This window comes from Aotus nancymaae, unplaced genomic scaffold, assembly GCF_030222135.1.
Source record: "Aotus nancymaae isolate 86718 unplaced genomic scaffold, 86718_ANA_hifiasm-v0.15.2.pri h1tg000009l, whole genome shotgun sequence".
In the NCBI taxonomy this organism is placed as follows: domain Eukaryota; kingdom Metazoa; phylum Chordata; class Mammalia; order Primates; family Aotidae; genus Aotus; species Aotus nancymaae.
In genome coordinates, this window is record NW_026988420.1 from 11,481,373 (window position 1) to 11,499,200 (window position 17,828).

Below are 17,828 nucleotides of genomic sequence, written 5' to 3' on the forward strand. Positions count from 1 at the left end.
GGCCAAGGAGGGCAGATTGCCTGAGGTCAGGTGATTGAGACCAGCCTGACCAACATGGCGAAACCTCATCTCTATTAAAAATATAAAAATTAGCAGGGTGTGGTGGTGGGCACCTGTAATCCCAGCTACTTGGGAGGCTGAAGCAGGAGAATCGCTTGAACCCTGGAGGTGGAGGTTGGAGTGAGCCCAGATGGTGCCACTGCACTCCAGCCTGCATGACAGAGTGAGACTCTGTCTAAATAAATAAATAAATTAATTAAAATGCACTTCTTCCCTATGACTTGATCATTCTTAATTATTCTCACCAGTTTCCTGTGACCATGGAGATCTATGCTGTGCTAAGTGCTGTTTTATTGAGCACGTTTTCCCAAAGCTGTGGCTGAAGTCTGCCATGCAGAGAGAAGTCAGCTGCCAGTCTGGCAGGCTTTCAGCTGCGTGGGTCATTAAATGACTTTTTACCCATGGGCTAAAGTCCTGAAGGACAACCAAGGACATGTCTTTCAAGAGCAGAGGTTTTCGTGATATTTTACCACATTGTGCTTCTATGTATGAGATGAACTGGCCAGGCAAGGAGATGTCCCTAAATTCTTCTGCATCTGTGGGCGGAGCAGGGGAAGGGTCACAGCATTCAGGGACAAGAGAAGGGGTGGGCCAACTGGTGTCCCTGCAGATCGTTTCCCAGGGCAGTGACAGACATGGCTGGCCACTTGACCGCTCTCCAGCCCTGCCATACTCGAGAGACAGCAGCACTTTCTCTCAACTTGGGTGTGAGCATCTCTCTTCCTGGATGCCAACCCACTCACCTGCAGGCTGGGGCGGTGCCTGGATCTCTCCCCGGACCTGTGGGGAGGGTAATGTAGCATGGCAGGGGCAAAAATAAAGGTGCAGCAAATGTAGGCAATTTCACTTCTTTCCCCCAGGAGAGAAAGTGAAAAGATAGAGAAACCAAAGGAGACTTAGACTAAGTCAAGTTTCCTTTTATATTCTGGTAGAGGCTAACTTACAATATGTTATCCCAGAAGTGGAAGCAAGAGCAGGTAACCCAAAGCCCTTTCTCTTCCAGTTACCTGAATAGTCTCTGACATGTACTTTTTAGGCTGACTAACAGCCCCAAAAGGAGTTGGGCATAAACCTGGAGGGTCCCAGGAGAGACGATCTCAAGTGGATTCCTCAGACAGTTTGTTTCATGCACCGGGGCTGGGAACGTCCTCCAGTGTAAAGGCTGACAGAACACCATCTGGTTTTGGGCCTGGTTTACTCCATTGATTTATTTTTTTATTTTTTTCAAGCATTTTTTTTTTTTCCAGAAGATATGGCATCATAGGAAAGTATATTTTGCTATCATTCCTCTTGGACCTAAATGAGCATGCTAGTTTTTCAACCTAAGTGCTTAGATTTTATATAGTTACATTTGCTTATATACATTCACTTCATTCCATATAGAATTTGAAGTTGCTCATAAAAAGGAAATAAATAAGACAAAGTACAAAAAGTATGCCAGCTAAAAGCTCTAGAAAGTAGGTATATAAAGTTACGTGCAATTCCAAATATAGTAGTTTTTGGGGAATTAGAGGCTCATTTTTAAAACCCATAGGCAAATGAAAATGGTCAGGGAAGTTAAAAAAAAAAATGAGAAAGTGCTAAATCTAAGACAATAAAAAAAAACCCTTAATTAAAAGTATGCTCTAGGGAGTGAATAGATCAGTAGAAATAGTCAATAAACATACCTAAATACACATGGAGATTCAGGAGATGACAAAGGTGGCATATGAAATCAATGGGGAAACCAATGATGCTCTGGCCATGCAGAGAAAGATAAAATTAGATCACAGGTTAAATTCTAAATGGTTCAAATACTTAAATTTATAAAACAGAACCATAAAAGTAATGGGAGAAAATATTTAACTTTGTAGTGGAAAAGACATTTGTAGTAATGATTCAAAATTTAGAAGCCACAAGAGAAAGGAACATTTATAAATGAGACTCTATTAAAATCCATGTGGAAAAAAAATAAGTAATGTCAAGTGACAAGTAACAGATTGGGAATACACAGGTAAGCTGTGATAACGCAAAGCGCTTAATCCCCTAATTTACCAATTAGGGAAAAACCAAGAACTTTATAGATGAGAGTTCATATTATGTTGAAAACTTATGTAACAGTTATACGACAAGCATTATATTTACTCAATCTTTAACCTCATCAAGGCAGAAAATAAAGTAGCATCTATTTTCTTTTCTCACATGGCATCAGCGTATGAAATAGAATCCAAGAGAGATCCATCATGCAAACAGAAACTTGAGTATAGGTACTGCTACCATCCCTATTTTACCACCAGGAACCCGAGACACAGAGGTTGAGTAACTTGCCCAGTCACAGAGAGCCAGGATTCAAATCCAGACAGTGTGGCTTTATTCACCAAGTTCTACAGTAAAATCCATGAAAAGCCAATCATAGAAAACAAACTGTATGCTGATAAACATCAAAAGATGCTAAAACACCTATATACTAAGCACACACAAAACTACAGTGAGATGTATCATTTTCCTTCAAAGTTTCCTTAAACATCTGCACTGTCTAGGAAGGTAGGTATTTGACCTGCATGAAGGCAAGAGGTTAGGTCCAGTGACCTCAGCCTTCAGTTTAAGATTCTATGCAAGATGTCACAGCTGGAAGGGAATGGCCCCAAATAAATGCAACACAGTTTGCCTTTCCTCCCGTTACAAATGTAATAATGCAGAAAATACATAGTCATGTTTATCCTTGAGGGAAAAAAATCAATTTAGACCAATGGTATTTCAAAATTACCCCATAAACTGCAAATATATTTCTGAAATGAAATAACGTCTGGAAAAGGAATTTAAAGTGGTATCTTTGGTTACCTGTAAGAATATGACAATGTGAAAATAGTCATTTTCACCTTTTCTGAGATAGATCTTTGCTAAAGACAGGAAATAAAGTGGCTTCTATTTTCTCTTCTCATGGCACTGGGATATGGAAAAAAAATACATCATGAAGGGTCCATTATGAGAAAAGAAACCATCCAAAATGAGGAAAGGGTTTGCTCATTTTGTAAGTTGCAGTGAAGTTAGTCAGGGCTGATCATGGGAAGTAGGTTTATGAAGGGAAAATGAAATCCATAGAGAATGCCAGGATCACTCCCTCCCTACCCACCAAGATTATTCTTAATCCAATACTTCAATCTCCTGTCATTGCTGCTTTACTCAGAACCTCCCACACAGAAAACACAACTGATCTGTAATTATGTTCCTTTTCCTCAGAATTACAGGGAATCCTTGGCAAGCAGGGAAGTGACCACACTGATAAGGGTGAGCAAGGGAAAAGCAGCAGTAAGTCTCAGGAGTCCTGAGTGCAGGGAAAACTTGGTTAATCTATGATGTGGTTACCAAGGTGAAAATGTGTCAGATCCTTGCTAACTTTGGAAGTTGGCCGCCTCATCCAAGAAGCTGCCTTTGACCCATGATGCAGGTGTAACAGCTCCATTCTGGATCATCTGAAACACTCTGGAATAAAAATATCTGTGACAAAACTATATAGAAATGCGTAAGGGCAAAGATGCCAATCCTACCTTTCTTTCTAATTTCATCAACTTGATAAGTGTGAAGTCTTGACAGATTCTCAGCACTTGTGTGTGTGTGTGTGTTTGTGTATGTGTGTGTGTGTGTATATATATATCTGCCCACATATTATCACTATGTTATCATCAGTTTACCAGGACGAGCTCATATCACATACACCACCCCAAAACTTGTTTTTTGAATTTAGCATCATGAACATTCCCTCACTTGAATATCAAATACAGTGGTCCCCCCTTCTCTGAGTGCCATACATTCCAAGACCCCCAGTACATGCCTGAAACCAAGGATACTAAACTTTATATAGACGATTTTTTCCTGCACATGCATACCTATGATAAAACTTAATTTATAAATAAAGCACAGCAAGAGATTAGTAGCAGTAAGAATTAAAGGATTAGTAAATGATTGAGTATGATAAAACTTAATTTATAAATAAGGCACAGCAAGAGATTAGTAGCAGTAAGAATTAAAGGATTAGTAAATGATTGAGTAAAATAAAGATTACTTGACTACAAGCACTATGATGCCATGGCAGTTCTGATAACTGAGATGGCTACCAAGTGACTCAGAGGTGGATAGCATCTGCGGTGTGGATATGCTGGACAGAGGGAGAATTCACATTCTGGGCAATACGAGGCAGGATGGCGGGAGAGTTTATCACTCTACTTGGTATGGAGGGCAATTTAAAGCTTTCAGATTGTCTATTTCTTGAATTTTCCATTTAACAATTTCAGACTAGTTGACTGGATAAATAAAACCATGGAAAGGGAAACCAGATAAATGGAAACGTAGTCTCAATATTTTTAACTACGTTTCCATTTATCCGGTTTCCCTTTCCATGGTTTTATTTATCCAGTCAACTAGTCTGAAATTATTAAATGGAAAATTCAAGAAATAGACAATCTATAATTTAGAGAAAAGTGACATTTCTAAACATAATCCAACCTTTTAACTTCTTCCATTCCGAAGAAATTGCTGTATTAAAGATTATTACATGTACTTGTGTTTTTCTATAGGATAGGTTCTCTCAAGTGGAATTGGTAGGTCAAGTTTTAATAGCTTTTGCTAGATTACTTGAGAACAAATAATTCACATTTCTACAAGCAGGATTTTGAGAGAGTGTGTGTGTTGCCATATCCGGGACAGCATTGGACGTTTTCACTAAGTTCATTTTGCCAACTGGATAAGTGAAAAATGTTACTGTGTTGTTCTAGATTATATTGCCATGACTGTTAAAGAGGCTAAACATGTTTAATAAGTTTATTGTCCATTTCAAGTAACATTTCTATGAATTGCCTGAAAATTTAGTTTGCTTATTCTCTCCTTGTTAGACTGTTTCCCTTTCCTCTTTATAAATATGTCTCTATTTGTATTTTAAGGTTATTAACCCTTGGTCTGCCAATCATATACATTGCAAATATTTTTTTGTTTAACTTCGCTTATATTGATTTTAGCCATATCAAACTTATATAACAGTTTATGTATATATTTTTCTTTATGGCTTCTGCATTTTTGACTTGCTTTAAAAGACCTGCTCTGCCACTAGGTTATTTCAAAATTATGGGAAAACCTGTGAATTGGGACTCAGGGTAATGAGGAAATAATGGGATTATTTATTTTAGATATGTTAATAGAAATATCAATGTGATGATTTGGAATGGGACTGTAATCATGAGAGCCAAGCCATTTGGATTGGATCTTCATAACAATCCAAATAACTAACTGGGATGGATGAAGGAAATGAATACATTGTGCAAGTCAGTAAATGAAGCAATTCATTTAAAAAATGAACTATTAAAATATAAATATTAAGATGGAAGGGCTAAAACTGATGTTGATTATCACAAGTGTGGGCAGGTCACATTTCAATATTAAAAAGGCAAAGACTAACAGATTTTGTTAAAAATAAATCCATCCATACATTACTTGTGAAAATGCACATAAAGCAAAGCTACAAAACATTAAAAATGAAAAGATGAGAAAATAGCCTGGGGACATTCAAACAAAAAAGGTAGAGTAATATTAGTACCACACAAAGCAGAATTCAAAGTCCCAAACCTGTCTTGGGGTCAGGGAGATATAAAGCAATTGGTGAGAGGGTACCAAGGTAGCCAGGAAGTGAAAAGTTAAGATTCTGGAGTGAAGAGAAGAGCAACAAGGTAAGGTAATGCTCTGAGCTACCTTTCTACTCAGGCGCTTGCTAGTTTTTTAGAGGAACAGATTGAGAGACTGAGTAGCTAAAGAGAATTATCAGTAGTTTTATGATGTAGAGGATATAAAAAACCCAAATGCCCATTAATGATAGACTAGATAAAGAAAATGTGGCACATATACACCATGGAATACTATGTGGCTGTAAAAAAGGATGAGTTCATGTCTTTTGCAGGGACATGGATGAAGCTGCAAACCATCATTCTCAGCAAACTAACACAGGAACAGAAAACCAAACATGGCATGTTCTCACTCATATGTGGGAGTTGAACAATGAGGGGAGGGGAACATCACATACCAGGGCCTGTCAGGGGTGGGGGACTAGGGAAGGGATAGCATTAGGAGAAATACCTAATGTAGATGATGGGTTGATGGGTGCAGCAAACCACTATGGCATATGTATACCTATGTAATAAACTTGCATGTTCTGCACATGTATCCCAGAACTTAAAATAATAAAATAATTCTCACGTTAAATGCAATGAAGTGCCCTGGATTAGATCCTGGAACAGATAAAGGATATTAGTAGAGAAAGAGTGGTAAAATTTGTAGTTTAGATAATAGTAATGTATTGATGTTAATTTCTTGGTTTTGACAAATGTGGTACTGTCGTATATGAAATGTGGCATTTGAGGAAACTGGGTAAAGGGTATGCAGAAATTTTCTGGGGTATCTTTGCAATTTTTCTGTAAATCTAAAATTGTTTCAAAGTAAAGTTTATGTTAAAAAATAAAAAAAAATGGAGTTTAGAGCTCCTCAAAATGGAGAACACGTCAGGCTTTCATCTGGGATCATGAAAAAATACATCCTAGGTGTAAAAGCAAACTGGAAATAGACAGGCTTTTATAAGAATATTGTCTTAAATAAACTCAATCCCTTATTGGATTAAGGGGACCTGTGCTTACTTTAACTGCTGCTAAAACTAAAAGACCCCATTCCGGAGAAAGACAGTATCAACAAAGCACCCATAAATTTTCTTCCAGTGTCCAGTGTTCAATTAAAAAGAATTGCCAGGCATACCAATGGACAGAATGGAGAGAGAAAAAAACTGCAATTCAGAAAAGAGAAATCCCTAGGTAACCCCACAACCCAGAAAAGAGATATCCAGATCTTTGTGATTAATATTTAAGAAAATAGATGAAAACATGTAGAATTATTCTAAAAACCTGGAATATATAAAGAATTAAATGAAAAAATCTAGAATTAAAAGTGTAGGGACTAAAGAACACAAGAGATGGGTATTGTAGCAGATTACAAGTAGCGATGAGAGGACTAATAGAAGAAAAGTCAGCAAAGCTATCTAAACTAAAAGTGGAGAAAAATGTAGAAAATGTAGAAGTGTTTGACATTGCATGTTCTCACTAATACGTGGGAGCTGAATGATGAGAACACATGGACACATGGCAGATGTCAACACACACTGGGGCCTGTTGTGGTGGGTGGGGGGAGGTAGAGCGTCAGGAGGAAAGCTAATGGATGCTGGGTTTAATACCTGCTCTGTGCAGCAAACCGCAGTGTCACGTGTTTGCCTTGGTAACAAACCTGCACATCCTGCACATGTACCCCTGAACTTAAAAGTTGGAAAAAAAAAAAAAAACATGTAGAAGTGTTTCAGTCATAAAGAACTTGGGTAAAAAATTTAGCATACATGAAATTGAAGACCCAGACATGACATGAAGAAGAGAGAGAATGGGGGCAGAAGCAATATTTGAAAAGATGACGGTCAAGAGTTTTCTCAAAGTGGCCAAAGTCACAGGTTTAAGAATCAGTACATACACCATGTAGGATAAAAACAAAACTAATTCACAACTAAGTACATCATGGTTAAGTTGCTAAAATAGAGACAAAACATTCTGAAGCAGCAGGGCATGGCAAAAGGTGATGGTTCTGAAGGAACGACAGTAAAACTGACAGCCGGGGTCTTGCAGGTAAAAACAAAATCTAAGCTTGAAATGTTAAATTTGCTACCTATAAAGTGCTGGAAAAAAAAGACTGTCAGCCTAGAATTCTATACTGAGCAAAAACGTGCTTGAAATGAAAGCAAAATATATAAAGATGCCTAGAATAAGAAAAAGAGAAAAAACTACATGATACTCTAAAGGAACTTCTTCAGGAATGAGGAACCCAGGCAAAACCATGAAAATGAAGAAAGCAATGAACAGCAATAGAGGGATAATATGTGAGAAATAGTGAATAGAATAGCTATAATGTCTTATGGGTTTAAAAAAAGGCACATAGCAAATGGGGAAAAAGCCCACAAGACAACAGGGGTAGATGGAGTTAAAAGGTTCTAAAGGTTTTGCATTATCTAAGACATGTTACAAGTAACAATATGTTTTAGAATTTAAGTTCAAAATGGAGGGTTGTAATCACTAAAATAGTTTGAAACAATGGATAACAAGCTCATAAAGAGGAATGATGAATGGATAATTCTTGACTAGTTCAAAAGAAGACAAGAATGAAAGGAAACTAGAATATAGAACAAATAGGAAAATAGAAAGCAAATGGTAAGAAAACAGATTTAAAGCCAAATATGAGTTAACATATGTAAAAGGACAAATACTCCAACTAACAGACGAAGATTGGATTAAAAACAAAAATTTATATGCTGCTTATAGGCTAACACTTTATATTTAAAGTCACAAAAGATTTGAAAGTAATAGGATGAAATAATATACATCCAAAAATGATAATCAAAAAAAGTCAAATAGATTTTAAGTCAGGAAGCATCACTAAAATGGGACATTTAATGATAAAAGAATAATATAAAAGATAAATTTTGTATGCAGCTAATAACCCAAGAAAAGGTAGAAAATGTAAATGAAATAACTATTGAAGTTAGAGATGTAACTTAAAATACTATCTAAAAAGGAACCAGGATGAGAGAGATTTGGAACCAATTTCTACATAACCTCTCAAAAATATATAATTTCTACTTAAACACTTCAAGACAAAGTGAAGACTCCTCTATCACTTAATAAAGCTAGAAAAGGAAATATTGTAAGAATCATAAACCAACCAACTTTGTCATCTGAACTCAACATACCAGGAATGCAAGCCAGTATTTAGAAATTTATCAAGAGTGAACATATCAATAACTTGAAGAGAAAATATCAATAGTGTCTAAAAAGGCTTTAGTCACTAGTAGAAGAAAACAAGTTAGATCATATTTTAAAATTCCAGCTACACTAAAGATCTAAATTAAAAGAAACAGCACACAAAGCAAGCAAACTAAACCTGAAGCAACAAAATAATCAAAACAGAAACACTAGAAGAAAAGAGAGTATTTGTGCTCAAGCTCCTTCATTAGATCTGCCTTTTTCCTTTTTACACTTTCCACTTGTCCCCTCCTCAGGGCACACACCTCAGAGACTTCTGGCATAGATTTGATGTAATTTTTTTTTTCTCTTTTGTTTCCTTATTTGTCTTCTCCTACCTTACTGTGAGAGATCTTTGAATGCATTATCTTTTTCATCTTGGTCTATCCAGTGCCAAGCACATAGTAGATGCACATTAAAAGATTGGTCAGTGAATTATGACCCCCTGCCCAGGACTACCTCAACCATTCCAGCCTGCTTGGCTCCTGTGGTGACAGCCCCAAAGAGCCAGAGGCAGATTAGCTTTTGAGAAGTGGAAAAAGCATGGGCTTTGGACTCAGATTAATCCATAATGACTCCTGATTATAAGCAATATCGTCCTGTGCAACAGAGTTCTCTGCAGTTCATTTTCTTTAAGGTGCTTTGTATACTACTGGGTCTGTACTCAGTGCTCAGAAACTGTCCTTACTCTACTGTTGCTATCAAGAAGCTTGAATGAGATGGGGAGTCAGTGTGGCTGAGGGTAAAGGATGGGATGGGTGATCTTCCCAGCATTTGTCTAACCAATGGCACAATATATTAGAGTAAAACTATGGACTGTGTGTCAGGGTGAAAATAAATAGCTTCATTTGCTTCCTTTACATTGTTGTTGATTCTCCTACTTATCACACCAACCACCCTGAAAACCTGTCTCAGTGGTCTTCAACTCTGACTGCTCCTTAGAATCATCAAGTCCCACCCTGGGCAATTAAATCAGAATGTTCCCCAGGGGCATTTTATGTATAATTGGGATTGAGTGGTTACTGGCCCTTTACTCTCTGGCTCCTAGTAGAATGAGTCCAACTTGCAAAGTTCCAGAAACTGCAAGCATTTTCTAGGAGCAAAAATTGTTTCCTGAGGAAGGTACAGAAAGAACGGGGCTTTGTGCTGGAAGTTCAGAGTCCTAGTCCTGCTGCAAGTTGAAGGTATGACCCTGTAAGCCGCAATACCTCTGCACTCTGGTTCCCTAGTTTATCAAATAAGCACCATAGAATCTTCTACCTCAAACTGTAATGGGAAGTTTAAAATAGAAACTACGTAAGACTTTTTAAACATTTGAAAGTGACACAAGTGTGATTTGTTAGTGTTTCCATAGATGTTCCCATCAGGATTCAACAAAATCCTCACTGTGCTACTTACTTGCTGTGGGGCTTTGCACAGCTCATTTTGCTTTTTGAATCCCAGTTTCCTCATCTATAAGATGGAGCTACCTACTTTTCAAATTGCATATTAGTTCCCATTGCTAGCAGCAAAGTAAACAATGGGAGCTAAAAAATACAAGATGCTGTATTATTGTGTTTGCTCTTATTATTGGTACTATTATTCCACTGAATCTAGAGAATCTTTGGGTACCAACCAAGCTGGCAAGGTTGACAGGTACAATTGACTTCACTGCCTGGGAGCTGCCCCCTTAGCTTTCATTACCTGGGCTTTTCTGATGTTGGGTGTGTGAAGTCACAAGATCAGTACTGGCAAGAGATGAATGTATATAATCTAACAGAAGCAAGCTGAAATCCTTTGGTGTGTGGTAAATAAAAGGAGGATGGTCTATAGAGGCACTAGGGTGGACTGAAAAGCAGCCTTGCCCCTAAGCAGATTCTGGCACTTTGCTCTGGCCTCAGCTTTTTCCTCCATGCTGCAAAACATAGTACCTTTCTCTAGAGCCTAGAGGCTTTATGTTCTCCATTGGAGTGGTCTGTATCCTTTCGTTGACCATAAGTCCAGTGATTATAAAAGTTGAGGTCTTTGGGAAACCCAAGAATTAGAGTCATGGACTTGAAAGTGAGAAATAGGGAAAACAGCACAACTATTGCTGATGTTTTGGCTCTGCTGTTTATAGTCTTGCCTGTGCAAAGCAATACAAATTCATGCTGTCAACCAGTGATATAAACAGATTTTTCTTTCCTGAGGCCAATTTGATAATTGTGATGTTGTAACATGTCTTGCACCAACCAAAACAGTAGATTGAGGATGTCAGGTTTCAGTACAACAAAATGGAACAAGTCTTTTCAGAAATCACTAACTGTCATTTCGAATGAGACTCTGAAATATGTTCCCACTTACCTACTGAGATGGTCCAAACAGCAATGATTTTCAGAAATGCCTTAGTTCTGGAGTTGAAGCGGCTGTGGTGGATGGGATTCTGGATGGCGACGTAGCGGTCCAGTGAGATGGCGCAGAGGTGCATGATGGAGGCCGTGGAGAAGAGCACATCCAGGTAAATCCAGACTGCGCAAAGCTTGCTGGGCAGAGGCCACCGGTACCCTACGAGGCAGAAAGTTGGTGTCAGGAAACTTGTGCCTCCTGGGGCATGTGGATCCCTACCCTATGACAATTTCCAGTTCTGGGACAGGCACAGGTGGTAGCAAAGAGCAACACAATATATTTTTCGTATTTGAAAAAAACCACTAACAACTGTACTTAATTATGATAAGCTAGCACTGGCTGATGAATGCAGGCTTTAGACATTTCTAGTGTCTGGAATTATGGGAGTGTGACGTAGTAAACTCGGATTGTCTCTCTCTGAAAGTTCTCTTTCAGCCCCCTTACACCTAGCAAAACATTTTTTTTTAAAGTGACTTACGTCAAAAGTTGTGACGTGTTTTGGTTCCTCTTCTGTAGCACCTCTCACGCTGTACTGTCAGGATTTATTCACACATTTACCTGGATTGTATTTCCCTAGGGTTCGTCTCACCTCCTGGCCATTATAACCATCCGGTCCCATACAGTGATGCTTATGGACATTTTGCCATCCAGTCCCATCAGTGATGGCAATGAATTGCATTGGTGCAAGTGACTAAATGATTAAAAATTCAGATTGTGAATATGTCTATTTGTAAAAATGAAAAATAATGACCTAATAAGGCTTTGGGTGCCAAACTCAAATTTGGGGTATGTATGGGAGAGCTGAAGACAAGGGTGAAGAAAAATAAGGGAAGGTGTCCTTGCTCTGAGCTTTGTTTTAGGGAGGCATTTCTCAAACTTTAGTGAGCATCAGACTCTCCCACACCTCTTAAAACACGCATTGCTGGACCTCCCTCCAGAGGCTCTGATGCAGTTAGTCTGGAGCAGGCTGTAGAATTTGCATTTGAATTAGCAAGCTCCCGGGTGATGCTGATGCTGCTGGTCCAGAGACAGCGCTTTGCGAACTGCTGCTTTAGGACGGTGGCTCTCACCCCTGGCTACACATCAGAATCACCTGGAGAGCTTTAGAGAAGGTCCTGATGCCCCTGCCAAACCCAGCCCAATTAAATCATGTCTGGAGGTGGGGGTGTGTGGCTGAGGTAGACATCAAATGTCAAAGCGTTTGCAAAGCTCCCCAGACAATTCCAATGTAAGACAGGTCACCTGCTATATTAGGAAGATTAGACTGCCTTATGGACATAAGCAAAGTGTCCTGGTTTGTGTTTTGGAGGGGATCAAGCAGTTATGTAAACCTTACTTAACTCTGATCACAGTATAAGCAGTGAAGTTGCTTATACTGTGATCTGTCTGCGTGTGAGAAGGAAAATTTTAAAGCCTACTTTTTTTATTATAGACACACAAAGCCGAACAAACTCTCCAACACAAACGTATACTCTCTACCAAAATGCCACGAGGGATATTTAGACAAGTAAAGAGCATAGGTACAAGCCTAATTTACAACCGTTCACTTGAATTATTTGCAAAGTGCTTGAACTGAAACGAAAGCCTTTTCTTTTGCAGCGCCTGATGGGGGAAGCCAAGCTCTGTCTGTTCGGAACAGATGTTGGCCCCCGGAGGGGTTTTCTCTACTAGGAGGCGGCCCAGGCCTCAGTCTGTATATCCGCCTCAGGATAAGGAGAGGGCATTTCCTTGTGGGAGAAGTCCCACGGCCCATGCCCCACGCCCCACGCCCTGTGGGCTGGGGGCGGTGGGAGGAGTAGCCCAGGGCGGGGCGGGGCTCCGGAGGGAACAGGCTGCGCGCTGAGCGGCTACCGCCAGGGGGCGTCCTTGCTCCCAGAGCGGATGGCGCCGCGGGTCATCCCAACCTCCAGCGGCTGTTTAGGTTCCTGCTCTGTCACTCCTCCCACCCCCACTGGAGTTTGCCCCCTAGGGGAGGAGGTTTAGGAAACAAGAACCTTCCCGGAACGCCCGGGAAAGAACAGGGGAATTTAATGAAATCATTCCGGTGTGGCATTTAAATGGTCAAGCGAGGCTGGACTTGGACTGAGCATTACTAGCCTTGTGCAGACTGGTGCTTGCTCGCCTTTGCGTACCGCCTTCCTTCTTCACACTCTCCAGGGCTGGCTTGATGATTTTTAATCTTAGCCCCTAAGACTTGGCCAAAAAGTTTCCCCTGAAAGATAGCTATCATAACCTGTCTCTAAGAGCTGGGTGACTGCTGGTTGCGCCTGTGTCACCAGTTCCAATAGTCTCCTTCTCTTTTAAGGAGATGTCTGGCTGTATTACTCATAATTTGGAAAGAAGGTCACATTCTGCTCCCTTGCTGAGAGGTTTGACTGTTTCAAACTCTGTTGAGAAGAAAGCAAGATTAATCTCTTCCCATTTGCTTCCCACCCTCCTCCAAACCAGACTGGAGGAGTTTATGCATATGCATTTTTAAAGAGTTGAGGATATAATTCAAAGGCACATTTCCAAATTAGCTTCTCTGGGCAGGGAACAATTAAAACTGGAGTAATTCATTTATTCTAATGGAGACTCTGCATATTTTAACATAAAACCTACTGCACCACTAATGTTCTCCCTGCAAATGTTCCAAGGTAATTGGGAAGGCTTTACCACTCCATTAGAAGTGCTGAAAACTGTGTGACAAAGATAAAAAACTGTTCTGTCCTGAAGGCTGGAATATTGGTTGGGATACATAAAGGGGCAAAAATCAAGTAGATTCAGAATGACGGGTAAGTTACTGCTTTATGACTGTATCGGGACAATTTATAAAAATTTCTACATTAAATGTACATGTTTTAAAGCACAAAACTCTCCAGTGATCATTTTTACACAGGATGTACATGTTTTAAAGCACAAAACTCTCCAATGATTACAGGTAATAGGCTGTCGGATTTTTATGTGAAATCCCATTTTAAGAGGAAAATAGAAGTAACATGGTAGACCCTAGTCTATAAACAAAGCCTTCTATTTAGAGTTTGCCCCCTGGGCCCCATCTCATCTGCTGATGGCATGCACATGCTCTTTATTACCAGTGTGGGTACAGCTGGGAAACTAATGCCACTCACCATACAGGATGGTTAACATGGACACAGGCATGACAAGGAAACCCAGCAGCATATCAGCTATGGCAAGTGACATCAGGAAATAGTTGGTGGCATTCTGCAGCTTTTTCTCTAGGGACACTGCCATGATGACGAGTATGTTTCCAGCAATGGTTAGAATAATCACTACAGCTGTCAATAAAGCAGACCAGTTTTTTTCCTGGAGATGAAGTAAGGAGAGACACGATGGTGAGAGGCACCCTTCACAGGAAAGGTTGGTTCGATTTTCAGAGTCGACTGTCCAGTTAAATGCATCAGAAGTGTTAGCTTCTCCGGAGTTAAAGTCATTACTGTAGAGCCTGGTGTCGTCATTTAATTGCATTAAGGAGTTCGTAGCTGAGCTCAAAGAAGTATTTTCTTCACAAAGAATATCCATGTCTAAGCCAGAACTTGTAGCAGATGAGGTGTGGAAGGACTAACACGTTACAGCCTCTGCTCACCATTCACCTTGGTGTCCCCACGCTCTGTAACACTGAGGCTGGAGTACATGCCGGTCTCCCTGGGCTGGAGTTTTGTCTCCCATTATTACAATGATAGTTAAAGAACTGCACTGTGGTGGCTCTAAGTTTTCTTCATTCACAATTTTAGGAGAGTCCACTGTTTGGTTTTATTATTTTCTCACCAAAGCGAGGACAAAAAAGCAGAATGAACTTTTAGCACAGAGGTTGCAGGGTTTTTTTTTGGTTTTTTTTTTTTTTTTTTTTTTTTTTTTTTGTTAGCATTCAGGGAGACAAATGTCCTGGACAAAGAAGAAAAGTTTTGTCACTCCTGGGAATCTTGTTTAACTAGATCTCATTTTGTTGGTTATGCCGATAGTATTAGTTTAGCCACAGTATCATTAAAATAGCATGCAATCAGAAACAGCGGGGATGTACGCATTCTACATTAAGAAAGTCAATTAAGAATACATCCAGTGTTAATCCCGTAGTAATTGGATGTACTTTGGGTTACAGTTCTCAGCCATTCGTAGGCTGAATTGCCACAGCTGCTGTCAGGAATTTCAGTTCCTATGTTGTGTAGTTGACAAAAGGAAAAGAAAAAAGTCTTAAGCAAAGATTAGCAGACGACTTTCCCCACTAGAAATTCTCATTGAAATGATTACATTTTGGCCAAGCATGATTTCAAACCGGAAAGAAAATTACACAGCAATAAAATACAGCAGCATGAAAACTTACATTTGTCTTCAGGGTCCACACATGAGACACACTTGTTATTCTGTGACTCGCTGCATCTCTCGCAGTAATTAAACTGGTGTAGAGTCCCCGCTTCCTGATCTTCCACCAGCATAATATGATAGTAATTTGCTTTCTGTTTTGCTGACTTCAAAAACTGCATGCAAGGGCTGAGCCAGCTCCCGCACTGCTAGGATCCCGTTGGCTTCCTCTGGCACGGCTCGGCTGGGTCCTCCCTCCCTGTGCGGCTCGCCTCAGCAGGCACACATTTAGAAATCATTCACGAGCCCCTCAAAGTCGCACAAAAGAACTGCATGGAAAGTAGGCAGAGCTGTCTGCACCAAGGGACTCCTGGTTTCCACGGGAATGGAGTAGCTCTCTGGCTGCCTGGTTCACTTCATCAGACCTCCCTCTATCTGTATGTCATAAGCTGCAAGGTAGCAACAGCCAGGAGGGCGGACCAAATAGGCTTGTTTTTTCTCCCTCTTTTTGCTACATATTAATATTGGGAAGTTTTCCTTTGCTTTTGAGAGAGAGAAACTGGAGAAATGGCCTTTTGTGCAGATTCCCGTTAAGGTAGGTTAAGGGGCTCTGTCGTAATTTTTTAGGCTGAAGGGTAAAGAGAGAACATGAAGAAGGCTGGAAAACAGTACGCCCTGGGAATGCTGTAAGCATCCTGCGCCTCCATCCAAAGCCAAGTGTTTGTGTCCAGGGTGGAATTACTGACATTGGCCACATGGGCTCAGGGTGGCCAGGCACATCTGTGGTGTTAACTCTGATAAACGATTAGCACTATTTTTATTTATTTAATAGATAACACCACTCAACTGGCTTATTTTCTTCAGCAGAAATACGCCACCCAGATGTAATTCAAAACCTAACCTGCGGTAGGAAATAAGTTGGTTTTGCAGTACCAACTTTTTTTTTCCTCCCACCGGTAATGACAATTTGCCTTACCTGTAAAGAGAGCCCTTTCCCAGGCAGGTTTCTAACGGAGGCCAATCTGTCTATTAGGCATGAAAATATTTTTCTGAATAGTTGGGATTTTCTAGAGTTCTAGCACCTTCTGTTCTTTACATTCTCCCTAGACAAATTCAGCCACTCTCATGCCTTCAACGTGTTTGTGGCCAAGGCCGTATCTTCATAGCTGATTATTTCTCTCAGTTACGGACCTAAATCTCCAGCTGCCCATTGGCTCCTTCCATGGTAGCCTAGGAGATCTCGACCTCAGCATCTTCCCTCACTCTCCATCCCCTGCCTGGCTTTCAGTGCTTGTTCCTACCCATTCACTAGTGTGGCAGAATCACCACCTCTTCAGACAGCTGCTGTTATCCACGACTCTTCCTTCATTCTCACTGCCAGATCCTACTTAGTCTCCGGTGCTACCTCTGTATGCGTGTTTCTCACAAGTCGTCTCCTGCAGCCGGCAGCTTGCACCTCTGTGGTTGAGGCCTGGGCCATCCGTTTCCTGGGCAGGTGGCTTAGTGCGCCCCCCCCGCCCCGTGCCCTGCCTGCCACCCTCCTACCCCTTCACGTCAAATGTGTGCACTGGCGAGCAGGCAGTGGAGAACACAGACCTTAGAGTTCCTTGGTTTTGAATCGTAACTCACAAACGGTAAAACCTTGCATCATCTCGTTGCTCCCTTTAAAGCTCAGTCTTCTCACTTGTAAAATGGGATGATGGTGGTACCTTCCTCATGAGACTGCAATGAAGCTAAAATGAGATAATGTGTGTAAGTATTTGGCCCATTTCTGGCTTATAGGAGGTTCTCAAGGAATGTCAGCCACTTTCATTCTAATTGATATTCTTAGTGATATAATTTAATAACAGAATTGGCCTCACTTCCATGCCTACACTCCTGCAGTCCCTTCCTTGTGGGGCACATGACACCGTCCCTCGTCTACCTGTACCCTGCTTGCCCCACTTTTCAGGCCTGGTCTCTGGTTATTCCCCCACAAACAGCCTATATGTGGACTGACCTTGCAGGTTTCTGACCATGTTTTTGTTTGTTTGTTTATATATATATATATAATTACACTTTAGGTTCTGGGGTACATGTGCAGATCATGCAGGATTGTTGCATAGGTACATACAGACATTTGTCTCCCGGAATGCTAACAAAAAAAAAAAAAAACAAAAAAACCTGCAACCTCTGTGCTAAAAGTTCATTCTGCTTTTTTGTCCTCGCTTTGGTGAGAAAATAATAAAACCAAACAGTGGACTCTCCTAAAATTGTGAA

The 17,828-nt window shown here is 40.4% G+C and overlaps 1 protein-coding gene across 3 annotated transcripts in view; it reads right to left on the bottom strand.

The window, feature by feature from the left end:
* HTR2A (5-hydroxytryptamine receptor 2A) overlaps positions 1 to 16,530 on the bottom strand; it is a 65,703-nt gene extending 49,173 nt beyond the window's left edge. Inside the window, exons 1-3 of one of the 3 annotated variants that reach the window (XM_012465158.2) lie at positions 15,592 to 15,680; positions 14,381 to 15,155; positions 11,229 to 11,429 (exon numbers count right to left, since the gene is read on the bottom strand). In XM_012465158.2, the coding sequence (XP_012320581.1) occupies positions 11,229 to 11,429; positions 14,381 to 14,792 (613 nt within the window). In that variant the 5' untranslated portion in view covers positions 14,793 to 15,155; positions 15,592 to 15,680. Of the gene's footprint in view, positions 1 to 11,228; positions 11,430 to 14,380; positions 15,424 to 15,591 lie in introns of all 3 variants that reach the window. The other 2 variants (XM_012465157.2, XM_012465159.2) reach the window with 2 other exon arrangements.
* Positions 16,531 to 17,828: the final 1,298 nt, after the last annotated feature.